Raw genomic sequence first — 17,502 nt, forward strand, 5'->3', positions numbered from 1 at the left:
GGTCATGATGGCAGAGCTAGGACAACTGTAGCTTGAGCAACAGTTGAGAAGTCACATCCTTATCCACAGACGAGACGCCAAGAACACACTGGGCATGTCTGCCCCTGTGACACACCTCCTCCTTTCAGGCTACACCTAATCCTTCCCAAACACTTGTACCAAAATGAGCCTATGCAGGCCATTCTCATTCAAGCCACCACAATATGCACTTTATAAAATGTTTAGACACTTACATAGTTCCAGAAAAGGACAACTGTCTCTTGTCTAATTGAAAGTAAATTGAGGACCTTAATTCTGTCTGCAAAACCACTTGAAAAAGTCAGGCATGATGGTGTACTTTTGTAATCCCAGAACTAAGGAGATAGAGACAGGGATCCCTTGGGCTGACTGGCTAGCCAGTCTGTCCTGCTAGGCTAGCTCAAGGCCTGTGATAGACCTTATCTCAAAAAACAAAGTGGAAGCTGGAGAGATGGCTCAGCAGTTAAGAGAACTGGCTGCTTTTCCAGGGGATCTATCTACCTTTAATTCCCAGTACTCACATGGCAACTCACAAACGTCAGTAAGTTCAGTTTCAGGGTATCTAACACACTTTCTGGCTTCCACAGGTACTAGGCATGCACATGGTGCACAGACACACATACAAGCAAAAATACCTATACATATAAAAATAAATTAAAATACATATGATGATGATGATGATGATACATGGTACCTGAGAAACTGCCCCAGACTGATCTCTGGCCTCCAACTCAAACACACACATACACAAAGCTAAGGAGCAATCATTTCTAGCCATATTTATGTAGGATGAAGGAAAAAATATACTCTAGGTGCTGTCTTATTACAGTGCTCACTGGTAGTCAATTTTCTATCATTTGGTCCATCAGATCATAGTAGCAAATCCCTTATGGAGATATAAGTGTGAAGCTCATTGGTAGAATGTGTATATAGTCCTGGGTACAATCCTCAGCACTGCAAAAAAAAAAGCAAATGCCTATGGCTTTCTGTAATTCATACCGATGAGCATGATAAATTACAACATCTCCAGTACTGCTATAGCTTTAATTGAGCTGGGTAAATCTAATAACATTCTAAACTTATAGCATATCTCAATAATGCACACCAATAAATGCTCTGGCTCAATAACTCTAAAATAAACCATATGTAACTCAAAATAAATTCCATCTAATTGTATTTTAATTTCCTTATTATGGCTTTTATTTTACAAATGTAAAGAGATTTTGTTTTGTTCAAACCTTTGGAGCATTGCCTACATTTGAAATAATTTATGAATCTGAACATAATAAGTATCATATCAGATACACCACCACCTTGTGGACCAAATATGTTTACAGAGAATAGTTATGTTATATGTAATACAATTACCTGGAAAGAGGTTTCACAAAGAACTAATAGCTGTAAAAATAAACAAGTATTTTCTTTTCCTTACAGGCCTTGAAAGACTTGCATCCAATCCAGAAATACCTGTGAAATGCCTGACTTCCAATCTGCTCCAGTGCAGGAAAAGACTGGGTACATCGAGCACTAGTAGTCTGTCTCATAAGTTCGTGTCCAGTGTGGAGTCAGAGTGCCACAGCAGTCCCAAATGGGAACAAGACTGTCAGGTCAGGAGGAGTCTATGTAAGCCAAATAATGTACACATGAAACTGATGATAGCAACACCATGCCTTTCCATATAAAAGGAAATGGCATTGTTACATGGGCAAGTTTAAAGTATTATAAAAAATTCTTCATTTTTTTGGATATCTATCAAATTATTTTAATATCTTTATTTCATTTCTCATTCAGTTTGTGATATTAGTCTTGCTTAATGTTTGATGAGTGAGTAAGTATTGTAGTGAACCCACAGAAAATGTTTGGCTTCCTAGAAGACTTTTTAATTTCTTTTTGTAATAAAGACATGGGTGTTTGTTTGTTGTTTGTTTACCTACCTAATTTTAAAACTCATTATATCTCCTGTACTATTTGGCTTCCTAACAGACTTTTTAATTCCATTCTGTGATAAAGACATTGAGTGCTTATTTTTTGTTTACCTACCTAATTCTAAAACTCATATCTCTTATACTGTTTCCCACCAATTTCTCATTTAATGGAATGGAAACTTCAGAGATAACTTTTAGATCATAAAGTTAATAGGGGTGGGTCTGTAAAAGTGTCTGTTCCAGGTCCAGTGTTAGTCAAATGGATGGGTGTTCTTTAAATTATTATACTTAATTTATATATTATTTTTGCTTTTTCTATAAAATTATTAGTGCTAATTAATACAAAAGGCGATAGGAGCTTAGATGTAAAATTATATTTAAGTTCTCCTCCATAGAAGGTTGATAAAATCAAAATAAGTCTTTCCTTTAATAAAGTAATTTATGTTATATTTGCTTATTTTCAGAATCTGACTTTCCTCATTGTGGTTGAATATTTGTGTTTTTAGAGCAAAGTCCAATATAGATAAACCAAGATATCTGGGTCTTTTTTCACTTTTTAGACTATACTATATGTTGTACAATAAATAGTTTTCTACTTCCCATCTCATCTCTTTCATATTCTAGAGATCATAATGTACATTCTTTCTATCTGTGCATAGCTTCACCTTCTTCTTCCCACTTAGTTCTGTACAGAGGAATACAGTGATGAGAATATAGAAGATTATATATAGTAGAACAGTTATAATCATATGGGTGATAATGGATCCTTTGGGACCCTCTGATAACATTACACAGATCCCTAGGTTCATCAATTTCTGTACCAGATAACCAGTGAATTGTAATCCAGAAATTTTCTTAGAATAAAGTATTCCTCACTATTAAATAAGTTATGGTAGTTATTAAAGTTTAATGTTTATACATTAAAAATAGACACTGTTAAGAGTGGCACTGTATCTTTGTGCTAGTGCATTTGTTTTACATGATTTTAGGTTCAGTCCCCAGTAATACCAGGAGTGGAGAAAAAAAGATAGTATTAGAGATTGCCTTAGATTCATGCTAAGAGAGTACTCTTATAAAAATCCTAGTCACCAGTCAAACCTGAGATACTTGAAACTGTCCCCAAAAGATAAAAGAAAAGAATTTTGTTTCTATGCAGTGTCGATTGATCTTTTTGATAATTTTCTTTTATTATTTTTGTTTGTTGGCAAGTAGTCTACCACTGAGTTACATCCTCAACAATGGATTTTAGTTCCTAGGTATTTCTGGTTTTATTTTATTGTTTATATTATAGTGATGCATGTTTACAATAACTGTTTTTGGCCTCTAAACTTTCAGTGACTAGATTTTAACCCTTGCATTTTACAGTTTAAACAGAATCACCATACTTCTATTGCAAAACAGATAATGTACTCTATAATATAGCCCTACCCTTAAACTTATCTAAATATATTTTACTAATATTTTGTTTAATAAATTCTATATTATATATAATTTTTCAATTTTCTATTATCATAATTCTTCTGTTTCATTTAAAAACAAAAAAAGGTAGCATACTAGTTCATTAGATTACTTCTCTCAGATTAGAAGCTTTTAAAGAATCTGGGGTTTATAACTAAAAATAGCATTTTCATCCTCTTAGGAAAGTACCAAGTCATCTGGCTGTAAAATGACGAACTGGAATGTAGTTGAAATGCTTCATGCAAAATCTACAAATGCCATTGAGACAAAAACAGATCTTGAATTAGCACTTTCTCCCATTCATAACAGCAGTGCCATTCCTGCCACTGAAATCAACCATGTGAACCTCCCAAGAAAATGCTTCTCTGAAGAAATCTCTTGGGAACCAAAAGAACCAGATATAAATAATGAGAACATGACCATTGACATGAAACAATCTGTTTTCCATCACTCCAATCAGTGGGCTATAAATTCTAGTGGTATGTCTGAAGAACACCTTGGCAAAAGAAGTTATAAGAGGAATTTCCAATTGGTTGACTCTAGTCCTTGTCGGGAAATTATACAAAGTAAAAAAAACTGTATAGAGTATAAGCATAGTAAGGAAATGATAGATTGCTATGCAAATCAAAATACAGGTATCACAGTTGAAGTCCAGAATCTGAGGCTGTCAGGATCCAGAAGTCAACAAAATGACTCTGCTAATAAGGAGAACATTGTCACCTATTTTACTGGTAAACAAACCCCCGAAGAATTACATATACCAATGATAGCAAAAAACCTTATGTCTGAACTCGATGAAGACTGTGAGATGACTAGTAAAAAGGACTGCCTAAATTCTAATTCTCTATGTTCTGATGAGGATACAGCTCCTCATACTGTCTGTGTGGATTCAGACTCATCTTTTCCTGGACTTTCTATGATGGAAAGTTCACTAGAAATTCAGTCTTCAGAACCAGATAAAGGCAACAAAGAATACTCTTTTGAAGAAGCAAATATTGAAGATGTACTTGTATTACCACAGTGCCAAGAAAATTCCTTGCCAAAAGATGATTGGCATACTTCTATCCAAGATAATAGCCAAATGTTAGCTCCCTCTTCAAGGGCCCTGAACCCGCTAACCTCAAAAACAAATGTCGTAGCTTTTCGAAGCTTTAACAGTCATATTAATGTATCCAATAATTCAGAACCATCCAAGATGAGCGTAAGTTCTTTAGACACTATGGACATTTCCTATGATTACCGCGGCTCGTATCCCATGGCTGTGACCCCTACTCAAAAAGGAAGATCCTGTATGTCACATCAGGTATATGAAAGTTTGTTAGCACTTTATTCGTTGGATGTTAGAATAATAACCTAAGACACACACTTGCTCTCAGCTAGGTTATATGGTATTAATTATACAGTTTTGTTCTGTTGAAAATTTTTCATATATAAATGTAAAGTTGATAGTAGTGTGCATTATTTTTAACAGTTAAATAACTATGGTTTTCTAAGAAAATAGGTATTTTCACTTATCTTAGCAGTACTTTGAAATATGAAATTGAAGTCTATATTATCCTCCAGCAGCAAATATTTTAATTATTTGCCTTTATTTTCTGTACTTGTATAAACCAAAAATTCCATTTTTTATTCCTTTAAAAGGGCATTGTAAAAAGGTTACATTTTTGTTTTCCTTTAAAGGATTAGATGTTCCTTAACTTCAGATCCTATTTTCCAACTGCCTGTAAAGGATTAAAGCCCCTTAAAACTGTTTCAAAAGGTTGTTGTTATGCAGTAGTTACCTTAAAACCTTTTAAGTACCTTGTAGTATAAGGGGAGACAGATGCTTATTTTATCTTACATGATGTCTTAATAATTCAGTCATTTGTCAGCCATAGCTTTTCTTATTCTTTGTATCAATCCAAGCTGTCAAGAAATTTTTCTTAGACAGAATACCTTGTTATAAACCTTGGGAGGCTAAGGCAGGGGGATTGTGGGATTGAGGTCAGTGTGGCCTATGTAGTGAAACTATCTCAAAAGAAAAGAAAATTTTGATTTTGGGAATTTTTAAATGCTTTTCTTTTATAGTTATATCATATTGAAATAATTGATGTCATCTGAACTATTGAATTTTATTATATATAAGGACCTTTTCATAATTATATCTAGTATTAGTCTATTTTTAAATCCCTGATCAAGGATTTGTTGTTGTTGTTGCTTCAATACTTTTGTTCATCTAGAAGAAATTAATTTATTTGTTATGTCTTGAACTCTTCTTGAATTAGCAGACTCCAAATCAGCTGAAGTTGGGAACATCATACAGAACTCCAAAGAGTGTGAGAAGAGGGGCAGCCCCAGTGGATGATAGACGAATTCTAGGAACTCCAGATTACCTGGCACCTGAGCTCTTACTGGGTACAGCCCACGGTAAGTTATATGTTACATGTCTTGAGTTTTGAATTTTCACCAATGACTATATTATCCTTTTACATAAAATTGTTTTCAATTTCTTTGATAATCTGTGTTCAACCCCTGGGACCCACATGGTTCCTCCACTCCCAGAAATTGTCCTTCAACAAACATACTGTGGCGTATGTTTTTTTGTTTATTTTTGTTGTTGTTGATTGAGACAGGTTTTTTGAAGGGGACTCCTGTACAGCAGGGTGCTCCCTTCCAGACCCCAGATTAGGCAGAAACCACACCCAAACACCTGTTTCCACTGAGAGATCCTTTATTAAGCAAGAAAGAAAAACTAAAGTGGTGGCTTTCTGACTCAGGCAGAAAACACTTGCAAATGACCTTGCAGGTGCAATTTTAAGAGAAGGAAGTAGGGAGGTCTGTGTTAGAATGGGCTAGCATGGGAGATTAAGGATGAGGGACAAGGGAAAGGAAGTAGGGATATTTGTCCTGGAGGGACAAATGACTGCCTCTGGATAGAGGGGAGACAGACTTAGCACATAGGCAAATGGTGTTTATAAAGGTAAAGAGGGAAACCTTGTTCAGTTGATCATGTTAATTAGGTGAACCCAGAGGGTTTTCCATTGTTAGACTTTGGTAGTCAGCCTCAGGAGGAGGAGGCTAGCTTTAGGAATATAATCTAATGGTTTTTATTAAGGCAGAGGGAATGGGGAGAATGGCAAGGCCTGCCAGAGCCACATGCTCTAGTGGCACAGTATCTCTTCAGTCTTACTATATAGACCAGACTAACCTCGAACTCAGAAATCCTTCTGCCTCCCAAGTGTGTCACTAGACCTGGAAATAAATAAACATGATTCTTTGATACTTAAAAAAAGGGATGCATGGCCTCTCTATGCCCTGTAGCATTTAAAGTGGGAAAAGGGAAAAAAAAAAAAAAACAACTTGGGACTGGGTAGATAGATGGCTCAGTTAGTGCAGTATTTGCCATGCAAGCATGAGGACCTAAATTCAGATCCCACAAGGGTACCTACATAAAAATGAGCCATGAAGTGGGGGCAATGGAATGGTGGCCAGTGCGTATCATCTCGGCACTGAGAGACAGACAGGAGGATGCTGGGGTCTTCCTAGCCTGCCAGTCTTAACAAACCAGTGAGTTCCAGGTTTAGCTGGTTTTTTGAAACAGTTCCCTGTTACAAAACATTAAAGGGACACTGCTAGAAGAAGACAGCCTACATGAACCTTTGGCCTCCACATGTGTGCACAGCCCCTCCACACACACACACAAACATGCATATATCACAACATACACATTTTAAAAAAAAATTATCCTCCAGGTGTAGCCAAGGCCTTAAGTGCACCCCAGGCAAGAGCTCTGCCACTGAGCCACATCTGCAGCTCTAGTGGATTTGCCTTTAATCATGAATACAAAGTTAGTCCTAAATTTCTATCCAGTCTGCAGAATTTAACCTCATTGTCTGGTCACAGCAATGAAAAAAAGCAATTAATAACGGCCATGAGTTGTAAAACTTAACAGTATTTTTATACACTGTATTTATATATACTATATCATAGGAACTGCAAAATAAGCATAACCAAATATCCTAAATTCCAGGTACCCTGGAGCAGTCCAGAAAGGTGGGTTACACTGTTTCTCAATATTTAAGAGATTCCCCAAAGTAAACAGAAGGCATCAACTCCCCAGTGAGACTCAGATGATTTTCTTTCTCATTTCATCATTTGAACCAGTCTGACATACTCACACCTAATAATCCACCAGCTCCAGCTCTAGGTTAGCTTAGTTTCTTTTGACTCTGAATTGCCCTAAATCAAACCATCAAGTACAAACATTTCTATACAAAAGCTTCAGAGCTTGCACTATGCTTGTTAAATTTAAATACAAGCCAAAGTTAAATAAATGAATAAAGATGCACAGAGAAGATTTTATACCTACCAAGTAGAATAGATTATAATGTAATTACAAAATGAAAACAACTTTTTCTTTCATGGCTAAGTATGGTTAACTAGTTAGGCATTAGACTTTTTTTTTAAGTTTCCTTTTTTTAAAAGTTGTTTGGGTTTTTTTTTTGGTTTTTTGTTTTGTTTTATTTTGTTTTTTTTGTTTGTTTGTTTTGTTTTGGGGGTTTTGTTTTGTTTTGTTTTTTGATATTTTAAGACAGGGTTTTCTGTGTAGCTTTGTAGTCCAGGCTGGCCTTGAACTCATAGAGATCCACCTGCCTCTGCCTCCTGAGAGCTGGGACTTAAGGAGTACACCACCATCACCTGGCTAAGATTTCTTATTTGTATGTGTATGAATGTCTGCATTTATGTATGCTTACCATCTGTTTGCCTGGTATCAAGAGAAGCCATGAAAGGATGTCAGATTTCTGTACAACTAGAGGTGCAGATGGTTGTGAGACACCATGTGGGTGCTGGGAACTGAATCCAGGTCCTCTGCAAAAGCAGCCAGTACTCTCCAATAGCTGAACCATCTCTCTAGTTCCCAGGAATCGTTTTCCTGAGTTATAACCTACCTTCTTTATAATTCACCCAATTAATGTATACAATGCAGGCTTTGTTTGTTTTTTTTTTTTGTTTTGGGTATATTCACAAGGTTGTACAAACATTACTACAATATCCCATTACATCAGCCTTAAACTATGTATCCATTAGTAGCCACAACCTGTTTTCTCTTGCCCTCTCATCCTACCCCAGCCTTAGTCAGACACTAATCTACTTCCAAGCTTGGCCTATTATGGGCATTTTATATAACTAGAGCCATTCTAAACAACAACAAAAATAGCCCTCATTTCTATCGTCACTAGGATGGGTCAATCATGAAATGAGCAATCCTTCCTACACAATAAGAAAACTTCTCTGCTGTCTCATTGATTACATCAGAGTTCATGTCTCATGAACCTTAACTGAATTGAAGCACCTTGGGCTGCTCCTCTGGATAGGATTGCCAGTCTCTTTATCAACGTTCCCTGGCTTACCTTTTGGATAAAGGTTCTGCTTTCCTTGCCACTTGTAGAGCTGTGTAGCTCCATCTATGTGCTGCTAGCCCCATTTTACTGACATGCTTGTGTTCTCAGCACTTCCCAACTACCAAGTCTACCTGTCTGATTTCTGGTGCTCTCCTGCGGTAGAGGCTATTCATTGTTACTCTTTTTGTTGTTATTGTTGTTTTGTTTTTTTGTTTGTTTGTTTTTCAAGATAGGGTTTCTCTATATAACAGCTCTCTGGAGGTCCTGGAACTTGCTCTGTAGACCAGGTTGGCCTTGAACTCAAAGATCTGCCTGCCTCTGCCTCCTGAGTGCTGAGATTAAAGGTGTGCGCCACCACCACATTCTTAGTTATACTTGTCTCTTTTATCTCATTAATCCTCCAAGTCCATATCTAGCTTATTATAAAAACACCAGTCATAGTGAGTTATAACTCTGCTCTAATCCAGGACAACCTTGTATCTTTTTTGGTTGTTTTTTTATGAAATTACAGATTTGAACTTAGGCATGTACTCTACACCTGAATGTCATTTACTTCCCTTTTCTTCAAGTTTGTCTTAGGATTTAGTTTTTTTGTTTAATTGTTTGTTTTGGAAGGGGAGACAGAAAGATGGCTTGAGCCTAGGACTTTAAGATCAGTCTGGTTAATATAATTCAATCCCTGTCCAAAAATAAATAAAAATTTTTATTTCAATAAAGGAACTATTTAAAAGTTTGTTTTACCTATTAAAATGTACCTCTAATTCCTTTTCATGCCATAGTTCAATTGAATATTTCTTATTAAACTATTGGTTTGTCATTAAAAAGAAAAAAACTGGATAGAAAGATGGATCTTCACTTAAAAGCACTTGTTCTCTTCCAGAGGACACAAGTTCTGTTCCCAGCATTCACATAAGGCTACTAACAATTGCCATAACTCCAACACCAAAGGAATGAACATCTTCTGGTCTCCAAGCACATGCATACACATGGAATTCACTTGCACAGACACATAAATAAAAAAATAAAATAAATATTTTTAAAAAAAAAACCTAAGCCAGGCGGTGGTGACGCATGCCTTTAGTCCTAGTACTTGAGAGGCAGAGGCAGATGGATCTCTCTGAGTTCGAGGCCAGCCTGGTCTACAAAGCTACACAGAGAAATCTTGTCTCAAACTAACAAACAAACCTTAAGCTTGGCAGTGATGGTGCTTGCCTTTAATTTCAACACTCAGGAGGCAGAAGCAGGTGGATCTCTGTGAGTTTGAGGCCAGCCTGGTCTACAAAGCTAGTCCAGGAGAGCCAAGACTAATATATAGAGAAACATTGTCTCAGAAAAAAAGAATTTTTAAGAAGAAACTGTAATTTGAAGTTCCCCAAGAGAAGGCCATAACGCTGATAAAGATGTGTGTGCATGAACATGTGTGGACATATGAATTCAGGCTTTCGACATCCCTGTTGGAGCACTGAGGTACAGACGCTCCTGCCATAGCACCTATGTTTTTACATACAACCTGGGAATTTGAACTCAGCCCATATACTTTCTTTACAAGCACAGTTTTTTGTTGTTTGGCTTGGTTTTGACTTTAGTTTTTGAGGTGTTTTATTTTATATTTTTTTAATTTACTTTATTCTATTTATTATGTATACAGCACTCCATGTAAGACTGCATACCAGAAGAGGACACCAGATCTCATTACAGATGGCTGTGAGCCACCATGTAGTTGCTGGGAATTGAACTCAGGACCTCCAGAAGAACAGCCAGTGTTCTTAACCTCTGAGCCATCTCTCCAGCCCGAGGTGTTTTATTTTTGAAACAGGGTCTCACTATGTAGCCCTAGCTGGCCTTGAACTCACTATGCATACCAGACTGGCCTTAAACTCACAGATATCCTCCTGCTTCTGCCAACCTAATGGTAGGATTAAAGTTTCTGGTGGCTGAGTCATTTCCCCAGCCCAACACCCATGTTAAAAATCTACAAAGCCAAATAACTGAACTCCCTGATTTTTTTTTTTTTTTTTTTTTTTTTGGTTTTTACAAGACAGGGTTTCTCTGTATTGTTTTCGAGGCTGTCGGTCCAGCCCAGCCTCGAACTCACAGAGATCCGCCTGCCTCTGCCTCCCTAGTGCAGGGATTAAAAGCGTGCGCCATGACCACCCGGCTGAACTCCCTGATTATAGAGTTAAAATGTTACAGACCAGAGACAAATTATTTTTGAATTGTGCCTTTGAAAGCCATGTACTGCCCACTCCTATCTGATCTAACATCTTTGTAACTATCATAACCAAAACTACTCTCAGCAAGTCACTGGCTCCAGTGTCCTCGAGTTAAGAATGTAATATCATCAGCATCTGAAGCCTGTAATCTGTGTTTCATGTGCTTTGTTGAAACCTATCTGCCCTTGTTACCTAATAGTGTAGCTTTACTCTAGATACCTGCATTTAAAATAGGTAATTATGATTTTCTGCATTCATGGGTGTTTGTCATAATGTCTCTTTTATCTAATTTTAGTAATTTGGGTCTTTTCTTTACGTTAGTTTGGTTAGTCTATCTTGTTTATCTTTTTAAAAACCAACTCTACTTCATCGTTCTTTGTGTTTTCCTGTTTCATTAACCTCTACCCTGACCTTATTTCTACCGATTGCTTCAGGGTTTGATTTGTTCTCGTTTTTCCAAGGCCTTCTGGAGAATTTTGTTTTTATTTTTCTATGCATGTGTGCTGTGTGTGACACATAGCATGCATGTAGAGGTCTGGAAACAACTTTGTGGAGTTGGTTCTCTCCTTCCACTTTTAAGTGGGCCCCAGGGATTTAATTCAGGTTGCCAAGCTTGCATGGCAACTGTTTTATCCATAGAACTATATTGCTGGGCTATTTGAGATTTTTTTTGACTTTATAAACATTGTGTCATTTTTGTCTATGTAACAACATGGGGCAAAACTCAGTCTACCCCTAAAATTCCTGAAAACAATGAAATAACAAACCTTTGGCCACTTCATTTTTAACTTACTATGAACTAATATTTCAACTCTTTGTGAGCCTATAAATGGATATATATTTTAACTGTAATTTATTTACATATTAAATGTAAGCATTTTAGGATTGAGGAGGAGGGTCGAGACAAGGTTTCTCTGTGTAGCCCTGGCTGTCCTGGGACTAGCTCTGTAGACCAAGCTGGCTTCAGACTCACAGAGATCTGCCTGCCTCTGCCTCCCAAATGATGAGGTTAAATGAGTATGCCACCACCACCCAGCTTAGGATTTTTTTAACAAATACAACAGTGATATGTTTATACCACTTATATATAGGGATTATTGCCTGTCTGCATTTCCCTCATTCTTTGTCTTACTGAGATATAAAAACCAGTTTTTCCAGGTTATTAGCTAGCCCTAGCTAAAATACAGACATTTAGGATAGAATTTTAAAAACTGGAATACTTTATCTCAGTCAGAGCCAACAAAATTGTAGATAGTAAGACATTAATTTTGAGCTTTCTGAATTATTTGAGTCTGGCATTTTCAAATGTTAATTCTGAAAACTAAGGCTAAAAAAAAAGAAAAAACATTTATAAGAGCAGTAACTAATGTCTTACATTTGGTTGATAATTAAATTATTAAAACATGCTTTTATTAAATGCTTGTCTTAATCAGTGTTCTATTGCTGTGAAGAAACCATGTCCATGGTAACTCTTAGAAAGAAAGCACTTAACTGGGGATGGCTTACAGTTTCATAGGTTTAGTCCATTATCATCATGGCAGGAAGCATGGGGGCAGGCAGACACAGTGCTGGAGAAGGAGCTGAGAGTTCTGTATCTGTATCAGTAGGCAGCAGGAAGAGAGAGACTCTGGGCTTAGACAATTTTCTTGAAACTTCAAAGCCCATCCACAGTGACACAACAAGGCCACACCTCCTAATCATTTAAAGTAACACCCTCCCTGGTGACAACTATTCAAATCTATGAGTCTATGGGAGCCATTCTCATTCAAACCACCACAATGCTCAAATTAAAATGCCTTTTGCTAATCAAACTTAATATATACATTTAGAATATTTTTAAAAGTTAAATAACTAGCTTATATGTGGAGAAACTTTTACATGTTTTCTAGACTTTACCCTATGTTAAATATATTTTGATTTGTTGAAGTCAATTTGCTACTAGATGAACTTGTCACTCAACATTAATTCATTGCTATTAAATAATACTTAAGAGATTAGATAAAAACCCAATCTTGTGCACAGAAAGACAATATTGAATTTAGTCTGATCATTATTTGATATTTGTAACGGACAACTCCCTTGTGAAGTGTACAGCATGATGCTATGTAAGTCAGTTTCTGACAGGTGCAAGCTAATAAAATTTCAGAATTTTTTTTCTTTCATTTTTCAGATATGTTATAATGGTGGTGACGTTGCAAATATACAAGTAATGTGGACCAGTCTGACATCGCTGGTCCCAAAAAATTCCTGTCTCTTCCTTTGTCCCTCCAGAAAAAAAGTAACCATTTGCTAGCTCCTCCCTTTTTAATCCGAAACTACAATTTCAGTTTCAGATAACAGAGAAAGATGTCTGACAGTATTTTCCCCTCTTGTGTATTTTGCTAAGACAAGCTCATGGTCCAATGTCAGTTACTGTCTTGGCCAGCTCTTGTGAAAATGAGACATTCTTTAACTCTCAAACTCTTCTAAGACCAAGAAAAGCAACATGTTAAGAGCCTTTCTGACAATCCAAGCTGCAGTAAAGTCTGCCTGAGATGTACTACCTTTATCTCATAGTAAGGACAGATTTTTCTACAATAAAATAATATTTTGTAATAAAAGATATTTCCAAAATAGAAAATAAAGACAAAACTAGAAGGATAAAGTATGCTATAAACAGGTTTATAAGCAATGAGACACATACTTACTGTATACATATATTAATTTTACCATAGTTAACCTTTAAAGCTTATTAAAAATGCCTTAAACAGGTTGGGAAATAGATCAGCAGCTCTTTCAGAGGATTCAGGTTCAATTCCCAGCAACCATATGGCAGCTCACAACTGTCTGTAATTCTAGTTCCAGGGAAACTCATCTCTTATTTCTGTCCCTGTCACTAATAATACTTGGCACACAGAAAAGAGACAATTTTTCAAGAAAAATTTTAAATGGTATTGTTATCTGATTTCTTCTGTGACTTTTCCATCTACATCCCTAAACTCTGATGTAATAACAAAATAATGGGACAAATACAGTTTTTAATCACAGGAGTTATAATAACCTAAACATTTAAGGCTAATCTTCCTAAAGTCTGAACTAGCCACTCCACATAGTTATGTAATCAAACTCGTAAAAAGGAAAACTAGAATACTCCAAACAAAACATTGCATATAGTTCAAAGGACTATAGACACAGGGAAACATGAGCAGTCAGCCTGGTCAATTAAATTGATTGTCCCTCTCAGCTGCTACCTTTACTTCTTTAGACCACACTGTTATTATTTCAAGACCAGATCTCATGTAGCTCAGGCTATCCTTGAACTCATCATGTAGCTGAGGATGACCCTGAACTCTCTAATCATTACCTCTGCTTCCAGTTTTAAAGTGGTAGGACTTGAACCCAGAGCTTCATGCATGAAAGGCAAGCACTCTAAAAACTTACCTACATACCTTAACTACCATGTTAATTGGGAAAGGGGGAGTTGGAAGGGGCTTGAGACAGGCTCTTTGAGCATCTCTGGCTATCCTGGAACTTACAGTATAGACCAAACTGGCTCAAACTCAAGAGACCCACCTTTTCCTCCTGAGTGCTGGAATTAAAGGCATGCACCACATTGCCTATTTTCTTAACTATTTTAAGTGTAAGTATATTACTCCTAAAATGTCAGATACAAAGAAAAAATAATCAGACTCAGGTTGTAATAGGTGGATTTACTTCTTAATGACTTTAGAAACTGTTCCTCTCTCCTAGACTGCATTCCTGTCTATTCAGCCTAGTCTTTTTCAGACAGTATTACTAGCCTTGTGGAACAAAAACATTTGGCCTCTGCCTGCACAAAATGTGACTGTTTGGCCATTATGGAGACCTGTGAATGAACTTCCCAAAAAGAAAATCCTCATCTGTGCTGAAGATTCTACATTAGCCGGGCAGTGGTGGCGCCGCCTTTAATCCCAGCACTCGGGAGGCAGAGGCAGGCAAATCTCTGTAAGTTCAAGACTAGCCTGGTCTACAGAGCTAGCTCCAGGACAGGATCCAAAGCTACACAGAGAAGAAGCCCTGTCCCCAAAAACCAAAATAAATAAATAAAAATTGGGTCTGAAGAGATGGCTCAGCGGTTAAGAGCACTGGCTGTTCTTTCAGAGGTCCTGAGTTCAATCCTCAGCAACCACATGGTGGCTCACAACCATCTGTAATGAGATCTCCTGCCCTCTTCTGGTCTGCAGGCATATACATGCAGATAGAACACTGTATACGTAATAAATAAATCTTTAAAAAATAAAAAGATTCTACAAGACCAAATGATTGAACATGAACATGGTGATTAGGAGAATTAAGATATTGCAGACCAAGAGGCAAACTGTCTTGGGCTATTTTTAGTGCTTTAGAAAGCCATTCACTGCCCACCTCTGTGTCTGACCTAACATCTTATGATTATCAAAACCTTTAAAATATGTTTTAGAAAAAATTTTTAAAGCAAAAAACAAAATCAGAAGTGTATTCTTGGCAAACCACGAGCTGCCACCAATCCAAAGCTTAATAATATCACCAGATAGCATCTGAAAACTAACCAACTTTTCCTGCTTTTCCATGACCTACCTGTGGGCACCACACCAACGCACTGATTCATGACTTTAGTCTTTTTTTAAATATTTACTTATTTAGGTGCATTGATGTTTTGCCTGAGTATCTGTGTGAAAGGAGGTATCTGATCCCCTGGAACTGCAATTATAGATAGCTGTGCACTGCATGTGGGTACTGGGAAATGAACACAGGTCCTCTGGTAAAGCAGCCAGTGCCTCAGCCTGGTCTACAGAGGAGTTCCAGGACAGGCTCCAAAACAATACGATGGGTGGGGACACAGACAACACAACTAAGGGATTGGTTTAACCCATTGCCTAAGTGAAGATAATTGGGTTTTGTACTGTACAGAAACAGAAGGTCTTGATTGCTCAAGCATAGTTGTGAAATACTTGTATAAAATGCCTGCAAATTCATCTTGTCTCCTCTCTTAAATTCCAGGTCCTGCAGTAGACTGGTGGGCACTTGGAGTCTGCTTGTTTGAATTTCTAACTGGAATTCCCCCTTTTAATGATGAAACCCCACAACAAGTATTCCAGAATATTTTAAAAAGAGGTGATTCTTATTTCTCTAGTAGATAGAATCAAGGTTGGAAGATGTAGCTCAGTTGTAAACACTTATCTAGCACATAGAAGATCCTTAATTCCACAGAACAACAAAAAAAATATTTCTAGTTGGAAGTGATTAACAAACCTGTTTAATAAAGGTATTTTAATATAAAGTTAAGTATGGGGTCATATGGGTATGAGGAAAAGAGGCACTCAAAACAAAGTAGGATGCAACCAGATTATGTATCAACTTCTCCAAAGTTTGCAGAAAGTAGGACATACCCAAGTGTGGATTCCCCAAGGAAGAGTCAAACAATTTTACTTATATATTTGTATTTGTAGACATCCCCTGGCCAGAAGGTGAAGAAAAGTTATCTGATCATGCTCAAAGTGCAATAGAAATACTTTTAACCATTGATGATACAAAGAGAGCTGGAATGAAAGGTAAGGTTTTTTTTGTCAATGAATTATTTTATGCTTGCTTGGTTCCAGGTAGTAATTATAACATACAATACAATAATCTGACTGTTGAATGATAGAAGAATAGTGTATGTCTTTATTTTAATGTAAAACTCAGTGCATTGTAGTTGCAACTTACATACTGAATTTCCCAACTTTCCATGAGGTACCAGAAAGTTTTACATTGTATCTTGGGTTTTCTATACCTTATAGTCAACTATCTGTAAGTATAGCAAGTCTATTTATGAATATCCTGTTGTGTAATTTTGTACCATTTAATTTCTGATTCCATTACTAACAAAGCACTTAGTCCCAGGTGCCTCAAACAAAACATATTCAGTACGTTGGAAGCCATTGGGAGGCTTTTTAATGCTTGGGAATGTATACTTGATCTAACTTGAAACTGAGGTAAAGCTCATTGACAGCAGCCTTAAAATCATTTTTTCTTTCTTAGCTGGGTGTTGGTGATGCCCTCTTCTTACCTCATTAGGGACCAGGCATTCATGTGGTATACATACATACATGTAAACTTTTTAATTTTAGAGACAAGGTCTTACTATGTATCTCTGGTTGGCCTGTAACTCACTATATAGACAAGGCTAGCCTCAAACTCACAGAAATTCACCTATTTTTTCCAAGTGTTAGAATTAAAGGCATACAGCCCAGGTCCAAATAAAAATAAATCTTTTTCTATAAACATTTAAGAGGAGGTGTATCTGTTTAAAGCATATTTGAGGCTAAAATGTCTAACAATTGGGGAGAATATTGTAAAATTATGAAATTTAGGATTTTTTTTTTCTGGTTACACTGATAATACTTTTTTGTTGGTTTTTGGTGGTGGTGGTGGTTTTTTTTTTTTTTTTTTTTTTTTTTTGGTTTTTCGAGGCAAAGTTTCTCTGTATTGTTTTGGAGGCTGTCCTGGAACTTGCTCTGTAGACCAGGC

At 36.7% G+C, this 17,502-nt stretch overlaps 1 protein-coding gene across 3 annotated transcripts in view; it reads left to right on the forward strand.

Moving 5' to 3' along the window:
- Nucleotides 1–17,502, forward strand: part of Mastl (microtubule associated serine/threonine kinase like) — a 42,815-nt gene that overhangs the window by 23,093 nt on the left and 2,220 nt on the right. For 2 of the 3 annotated variants that reach the window (XM_005082672.4, XM_021234468.2), the window contains 5 exons: nt 1,453–1,625; nt 3,583–4,704; nt 5,666–5,807; nt 15,994–16,107; nt 16,443–16,544. In XM_005082672.4, coding sequence (XP_005082729.1) covers nt 1,453–1,625; nt 3,583–4,704; nt 5,666–5,807; nt 15,994–16,107; nt 16,443–16,544 — 1,653 coding nt within the window. The remainder of the gene's footprint in view (nt 1–1,452; nt 1,626–3,582; nt 4,705–5,665; nt 5,808–15,993; nt 16,108–16,442; nt 16,545–17,502) is intronic. The other variant, XM_005082673.4, reaches the window with a different exon arrangement.

Source organism: Mesocricetus auratus, unplaced genomic scaffold, assembly GCF_017639785.1.
Source record: "Mesocricetus auratus isolate SY011 unplaced genomic scaffold, BCM_Maur_2.0 Super-Scaffold_100013, whole genome shotgun sequence".
In the NCBI taxonomy this organism is placed as follows: domain Eukaryota; kingdom Metazoa; phylum Chordata; class Mammalia; order Rodentia; family Cricetidae; genus Mesocricetus; species Mesocricetus auratus.